Source organism: Anolis carolinensis, unplaced genomic scaffold (assembly GCF_035594765.1).
Source record: "Anolis carolinensis isolate JA03-04 unplaced genomic scaffold, rAnoCar3.1.pri scaffold_10, whole genome shotgun sequence".
Classification (NCBI taxonomy): Eukaryota; Metazoa; Chordata; class Lepidosauria; order Squamata; family Dactyloidae; genus Anolis; species Anolis carolinensis.
In genome coordinates, this window is record NW_026943821.1 from 26,693,759 (window position 1) to 26,701,582 (window position 7,824).

A 7,824-nucleotide genomic window follows, 5' to 3' on the forward strand; every position below is an offset into this window, starting at 1 on the left:
CTTGGGGCACAAAACATACGGGGGCGCAGTCGAGACTGCTTTTTCTGTTGATTTGTTGTAAAACATGATGTTTGGGTGCTTAATTTCTAAAATCTTAATGTAATTTGATGTTTAATAAGTTTTTCCTTAATCCCTCCTTATTATCCAACATTTTTGCTTATCCAATGCTTTTGTTTTTCAGTGATTGGTTTGGGAGGGGGCACCAAAATTCTGTTCGCCTACACTTGAAAAATACCCAGGGCCGGCTCTCATCAATAGGTTTTTCCAGTATTTTTGTGGTAAAATTAAGTGCCTCGTCTTATATTCAGGTTGGCTTATACTCGAGTTTATACGGCAAAATCATAATAATAATACTAATAAGCCTTTCACTTTGCAATAACGTATTTTCTCTGTTTTGTTTCCCTCCCTCCCTGACTAGGCTCATCGGAACTGAGTCCATTCTCCGACCCTCGCCAGTTTGACCGGTCTTTTTCTGCATTGCCGGGCCTGGCCGAGACCAGGTTTTCCGACCCCAGGATGCATTACCAGGGCGCGATGTCGGCGGCCTTTCCGTACACGGCCACGCCGTCGGCCACAGGGATCGGCGGCATCAGCATGACAGGCATGCCGTCCGCCACGCGGTTCCACCACACGTACCTGCCCCCGCCGTACCCCAGCTCCACCCAGAACCAGAGCGGGGCCTTCCAGGCCAACCCGTCTCCGTACCACTTGTACTACGGAACCTCCTCGGGGTCCTACCAGTTCTCCATGGTGGCCGGGGGAGAGCGCTCGCCCACGAGGATGCTGCCCTCCTGTCCGGGCGCCTCGGCCGGAAACAACTTGATCAACGCCAGCCTCGCCAATCAGAACGACGGCGTCGAGGCCGACGGGAGCCACAGTAACTCGCCCACGGCCATGACGACACCCGGGAGGATGGACGAAGCCGTCTGGAGACCATATTGAAAAAGAGACAAGCAAAGCCGGCACCTTCATTCGGCTCTAGCGGAATTAAGACGCCCAACCACATCCTAGGATGGTTGTTAAAAAAAAGAGAGAAGATATTATTAAAAGAGCCGCAGGCAACGTTTTCCACATGTATCACCAAGTGAAATTGCTTTTGTACAAAAAATATAGGTAATTAAGTTAATTAAGCAAAGGCAGACTGGAGATGGGCTGGACTTTTTCATACATTTCAAGGCAACGTTCTCTTGATGCCTTTGGGTTCTCCTTGAGCCACGGCTTCTCGTGTCCTGAATGTACATAAAGCGGCAATGCTTTGCTCCTTTTGTAGCGGTCGGAGCCGTGCGTGGAAATGGGTAAACAATCATCTCAAAGGCAACGAGTTGTCTAAAATAAATGGACAATCAAATAGGGTACTTCGCTCTCCTGGGACCAGGGTTAGGGTTAGGGTTAGGGACGTCTGTGAGTCTTGGTCAAACCAAAACGCACCATGTTGTGTATCAAACAAGGGTTGGTTTGGATTTATTTATTTTTTTGCAATTCAGTTACATCTTTACCTGGAGGCAATGTAAGGTTGGCATGTCAGACTGCAAATATTGGCACGATAGAATAGGAATCCAACAGGTCTTATCCATAGCGTATATAATGTCTACACAAACCACGTTCAAAACTGAACATAGCTGCTATTTGCTCACATGGGCCTTCTGCAAAAATTGGAGAATCGAGACAGGCAATAATAATAATAATAATAATAATAATAATAATAATAATAATAATAATAATAATAATAATAATGGTAAAGGTAAAGGTTTTCCCCTGACATTACATCCAGTCATGTCCAACTCTGTGGGTTGGTGCTCATCTCCATTTCTAAGTAGCATTATCTCCTGATGTTTTGCCTGCATCTGTGGCTGGCATCCTCGGAAGTTCTGTTGGCCGTGAGGCAAGTGGAGTTTATAGTAAAGGTAAAGGCTTTCCCCTGACGTTAAGTCCAGTCGTGTCCAACTCTGAGGGTTGGTGCTCATCTCCATTTCTAAGTAGCATTCTCTCCTGATGTTTTGCCTGCATCTGTGGCTGGCATCCTCAGAAGTTCTGTTGGCAGTGAGGCAAGTGGAGTGCATAGTAAAGGTAAAGGCTTTCCCCTGATGTTAAGTCCAGTCGTGTCCGACTCTGGGGGTTGGTGTTCATCTCCATTTCTAAGTAGCATTCTCTCCTGATGTTTTGCCTGCATCTGTGGCTGGCATCCTCGGAAGTTCTGTTGGCCGTGAGGCAAGTGGAGTGTATAGTAAAGGTAAAGGTTTCCCCTGACGTTAAGTCCAGTCGTGTTCGACTCTGGGGGTTGGTTCTCATCTCCATTTCTAAGTAGCATTCTCTCCTGATGTTTTGCCTGCATCTGAGGCTGGCATCCAAAGAGCCGACGTTATCCATAGACACCTATAAGGTCATGTAGCCATGGGCATGACTGCATTGAGCACCCTTACCTTCCCGCTGAAATGGTACCTATTGATCTACTCACATTTGCATGTTTTCGAACTGCTAGGTTGGCAGAAGCTGGAGCTAACAGCGGGCGCTCACTCCGCTCCCCAGATTCGAACCTGCAACCTTTTGGTCCGTAAGTTCAGCAGCTCAGCGCTTTAATATGCTGCGCCACCAGGGACTCCAATAATAATAATAATAATAATAATAATAATAATAATAGCCAATGGGATGCAGTGCGTTTGTGTCAAAATATGGAACAACAGATATTCTGTTGGGTCCTAAAACCATTCCTCTGTGCACATATAATATTACGTAGTGTTGTGGTTGGATTCTTGTTTAGTAGTGTTTATATCGGGTGGCAAAACAAGAAAAGTGACTTTCCTGACAAGATCTTGCAGTTGTTAATTCCTTGCTGCCTCTGCAGGAATAAAATCCAGATTATCTGCTTTGAACTGGCTTATAGGGCAGTGTAAAGGTAAAGGTTTTATCCTGACATTAAGTATAGTTGTGTCTGACTCTGGAGGTTAGTGCTCAACTCCTTTTCTAAGCCGAAGAGCCGGTGTTGTCCGTAGACACCTCCTGGGTCATGTAGCCGGCATGACTGTATGGCGCACCATTACCTTCCCACTGGAGCAGTACCTATTGATCTACTCACATTTGAATGCTAGGTTGGTAGAAGCTGGGGCTAACACTGGGAGCTCGCCCTGCTTCCCAACTTTTCAGTCAGCAAATTCAGCAGTTCTGTGGTTTAACTTGGAGCACCGTTACCTTCCCACCAGAGCAGTACCTATTGATCTACTCACATTTGAATGCTTTCGAACTGCTAGGTTGGTAGAAGCTGGGGCTAACAGTGGGAGCTCACCCCGCTTCCCAACCTTTCGGTCAGCAAATTCAGCAGCTCTGCGGTTTAACTTGGAGCACCATTATACCTTTCCGCCAGAGCAGTACCTATTGATCTACTCACATTTGAATGTTTTCGAACTGCTAGGTTGGCAGAAGCTGGGGCTAACAGTGGGAGCTCACCCAGATCCTCTGATTTGAATTGCTGATCTAGTAATTTAACATGCTGCACGACCAGGGGCTCCATATAATCCAGTTCAAAGCAGATAGTCTGGATTTTATATGTCCTGTGTGAGTTTTATTTAGTGCTCTTCTCAAGGCCAAAACCAAACATGTTTGGGACAACGTGGCATGGCGTCTGTCCATCCGTGGTCTCAATGTGCACTTGCCAACTCCATTGCCGCCGGGCCCAGCCCAGCCCTTTTCCCTGGTCATGCGTGACGAAAAACACGCGTTTTATGCAAGCCGTCAAATATTAAGATGGGTGGTTTTTGTTTGTTTTTGCTTTGCACTATAAATATGCTTCTTTTTTATATAAAAAAGTGAAAAAAATAAATTAAAAAAGTTTGTCTCCAGGAATATTTAACTGTTCTTAAAATAAAAAAACTAAATCAACATTTGTGTTTGTTATAATAATATAATTCTTTTTTTTTAAGTTGCTGAAGGATCTCAGTTCTTAGATCATGTTTATAGTTTGTGTATTTGTGAATTTGTTTGGTTTTGGAAAGAACAGTGACTCGATTCGAAGGCGGTTTTTAAAAGGCCTGCGTGTTGTACAGAAGGCCGTGTTCAACATGGCAAAAGCGGGGCCACTTATGTTCTCCCTTTGTGTATGTGTTTTTATGTGTGCGTATGTTGGTCAATGAGTTTTTTAAATATATATATAAATATTTTAAAAGATGTTCATAATATTTAAAAAAAATTTCAGGTGAGAGTCTGCACAATATCCAAATATTATTTGGTGGCGTGTCTGTCTGTTTTGAAATGTAGATCTCCCTCTTCCCCATTTTTTTGTTTTTGTATCTGACATGTAGCACTTGTAAACTCGCCGGGACACAAATCCATGCAAAACTCAACCGTCCCAAGCCAAAGTTTGGTGAAGACATGGAAAGCTTTTTCTGAATGTTTAAAGCAGGCTCACGTTGCCACCTTTTAAAGGAAGGGATCCCCAAAGGCCATCTAGTCCAACCCCTCAACATAGAATCATAGAATCATCTGCAAACACATGTCACCGCACTCCAAAACTCCGGAGTTTTGGAAGAGACCACCTGGGCCATCTAATCAAATCCCTTTCTGCCATGCAGGAAAAGCACAATCAAAGCACCCCTGACAGATGGCCATCCCGCCTCTGCTTAAAAGCCTCCATCACACTCCGAGGCGGAGAGTTCCACGGCTCAACATCTCTTATGAATTGAATGCACAGATGTCTATAATCCACAGTGAAACGGAAAAAGGAAAAGTATGGTATATAATATAGTTCAAAGTAACTAATTTATGAGTTCTATATTTCTATAGTTAAAATTTGAGACTGCAATAGTTTTAAATAATAACAATAATAATTATTATTATTTTATTTTTGTACCCCACCACCATCTCCCCAGAGGGACTCGGGGCGGCTTACAGATATAAAACCATCATACAGTGATATCAAATACAAATATCAAATACAAAAACACACAAATAAATTTAAAAGGCATTAAAAATCACAATTATTATAAAACACATGAAAAACACAGCAATAAAAAACAAAATGAGCTGGAATTCTTATGTAAAGTGTTACTAAAGTAAACATATTTATGTTAAGAACTGTACAAACTCAGTTAGATAACAACTTTAGCAGCATTTGAGAACATTATCAAGACATTAGTAAAAATTTTTTTGTTTGGTTTCATTTACTTTATGTGTCAAGACTGAGAGTAAAACCTGAAACTGCAACAGGTTTATAGATATACTTATGTGAAGTGTTGCCATACTATACATTTATGTTATGAGTTATACAATTCCAGTTGCATAATAATATAATTATTGGATACTTAATTTAGAATATACGTTGCTTGTTTGGAACAAATTCTGCAAATACAGTAGAGTCTCACTTATCCAACATTCTGGATTATCCAACGCATTTTTGTAGTCAATGTTTTCAATACATTGTGATATTTTAGTGTTAAATTCGTAAATTCAGTAATTACTACATAGCATTGCTGCATATTGAACTACTTTTTCTGTCAAATTTGTTGTATACCATGATGTTTTGGTGCTAAATTTGTAAAATCATAACCTATTTTGATGTTTAATAGGCGTTTTCTTAATCTCTCCTTATTATCCAACATATTCGCTTATCTGACGTTCTGCCGGCCTGTTTATGTTGGATAAGTGAGACTCTACTGTACTTAATTTAGAATTTACGTTGCTTGTTTGTAACAAATTCTGCAAATGGATTAGCATTAGTTGTTGGATATACAATAGGGACAGGGTTATGGTTTATCACTGACTTCATTTAAATCCAGTTCAGACTTAAGTAGGTACGTCACCACAACCCCTTTCTTATACAAGTTGGATACGAGTTGGTGTTACAGATTGGATATATAAAATATTATATCACTATAGAAATATAGAACTCATAAATTAGTTACTTTAAACTATATTATATACCATACTTTTCACTGAACGTCTCTTATGGTCAGGAAGTTCTTCCTGATGTTCAGGCTGAATCTCCTTTCCTGTCACTTGAACCCATTGCTCCCAGTTGTAGTTTCAAGGGCAGCGGATGACAAGCCTGGTCCCGCTTCCTTATGACAGCTTTTCAAATATGTGTACATGGCTCTCATGTCTGCTCTCAACCTTCTCTTCTCCACCTTGGATCCTCTCTCGTGGAGTCAAGATAGTGCCGACAGTCCTCTACTTTCCTCATCCACAACAGTCTTTGGCTCAGTCTGCGTTGCCTTGTGTAAGGCTGAGCGTTCAGGTCTAGTAAGTACACTTAGTAGGGCCAGCGACCCTGGATTCCTTTTTTTGCTAGGAGAAAAAGTAAAAAGTTCCATGCTCTTTGATCCAATATACAAGATTATATTGTTAGGTGTTACGCGTAATCATTTTAATGCCTTACTGTCTGGAATAAATAAATGTATGATGATTACCAATTAGGACGTTGCCTCTTGCCTCTTCAATCCGTAGCCTCCTAAACTATATTTTATTCCACTTTGGCCATTTCGATATCCTTTATTTGGCTGGCCTGGGAAAAGATATTTACAGGATCTCATCATCTCCATGCCTTGAAATCCAAAGAAGATCAGCATCTAGCATATTTGTATCTATTTCTTTCTGTATAACTTGTATCCTTTTATATAATGTATCTATTATACCAAGGAACCCTCCTGCACCCCTCCGCAGTGCGGCAGAACGTTTGTGGGGGAGCAAGGGCCTGAAAACTCCCAACTTCCAACACTTTCTGGAATTAATTCATCCGTTATTGTCTAATAAAGTCTTTTTTAAAAGCTCCAGTTATACCATCATCACCATCACCATCTTTATTTATACCCCACCACCATCTTCCATAGGAACTCAGGGTGGCTTAAGGAAGTTAATATAATAATAATAATAATAATAATAATAATAATAATAATAATAATCTTTATTTATACCCCGCCACCATCTTCCATAGGAACTCGAGGTGACTTAAGGAAGATAATAATAATAATAATAATAATAATAATAATAATAATAATAATAATAATAATCTTTATTTATACCCCGCCACCATCTTCCATAGGAACTCGAGGCGGCTTAAGGAAGATAATAATAATAATAATAATCTTTATTTATACCCCGCCACCATCTTCCATAGGAACTCAGGGCAGCTTAAGGAAGTTAATAATAATAATAATAATCTTTATTTATACCCCGCCACCATCTTCCATAGGAACTCGAGGCAGCTTAAGGAAGTTGATAATAATAATAATAATAATAATAATAATAATAATAATAATGAAACTTTATTTTATATCCTGCCTCCATCTCCCCGAAGGGGCGGCTCACATGGGGACGAGCCCAACATTAACAAAGGTCAAAACACAGTCCATGAATTAAAACAAGATGACAAAATAAATATTTATATAAGTCTATCCCACAAAGCCAATTTTTTAAATCATGTCAGAAGTGACTTGAGATAGCTTCTGGTGTGAGAGAATTGTCCATCTACAGAGATGTTGCCCAAGGGATGCCTGGATGACATGTTATTGGGAGTCTTTTCTCATGTCCCTGCAAGCTAGAGCTGACAGGCAGGAGCTCACCCAACTTGAGAACATACTGCAAGTCACTTCTGGTGTGAGAAAATTGGCTGTCTATAGAGACATTGCCCAGGGTATGCCTGGATGCATTACTCAGAGGATTCTCTCATGTCCCTGCAAGCTAGAGCTGACAGGTGGGAGCTCACCCGATTTGAGAACATCCTGCAAGTTGCTTCTGGCGTGAGAAAATTGGCCGTCTATAGAGACGTTGCCCAGGGGATGCCTGGGTGCATTACTCAGAGGATTCTCTCATGTTCCTGCAAGCTAGAGCTGACAGGTG

At 41.1% G+C, this 7,824-nt stretch overlaps 1 protein-coding gene across 1 annotated transcript in view; it reads left to right on the top strand.

Moving 5' to 3' along the window:
• runx3 (RUNX family transcription factor 3) overlaps nucleotides 1-6,401 on the top strand; it is a 65,374-nt gene extending 58,973 nt beyond the window's left edge. The window contains exon 5 of the mRNA XM_062962349.1: nucleotides 419-6,401. Coding sequence (XP_062818419.1) covers nucleotides 419-942 — 524 coding nt within the window. The 3' untranslated portion in view covers nucleotides 943-6,401. The remainder of the gene's footprint in view (nucleotides 1-418) is intronic.
• The last annotated feature ends 1,423 nt before the right edge of the window (nucleotides 6,402-7,824 follow it).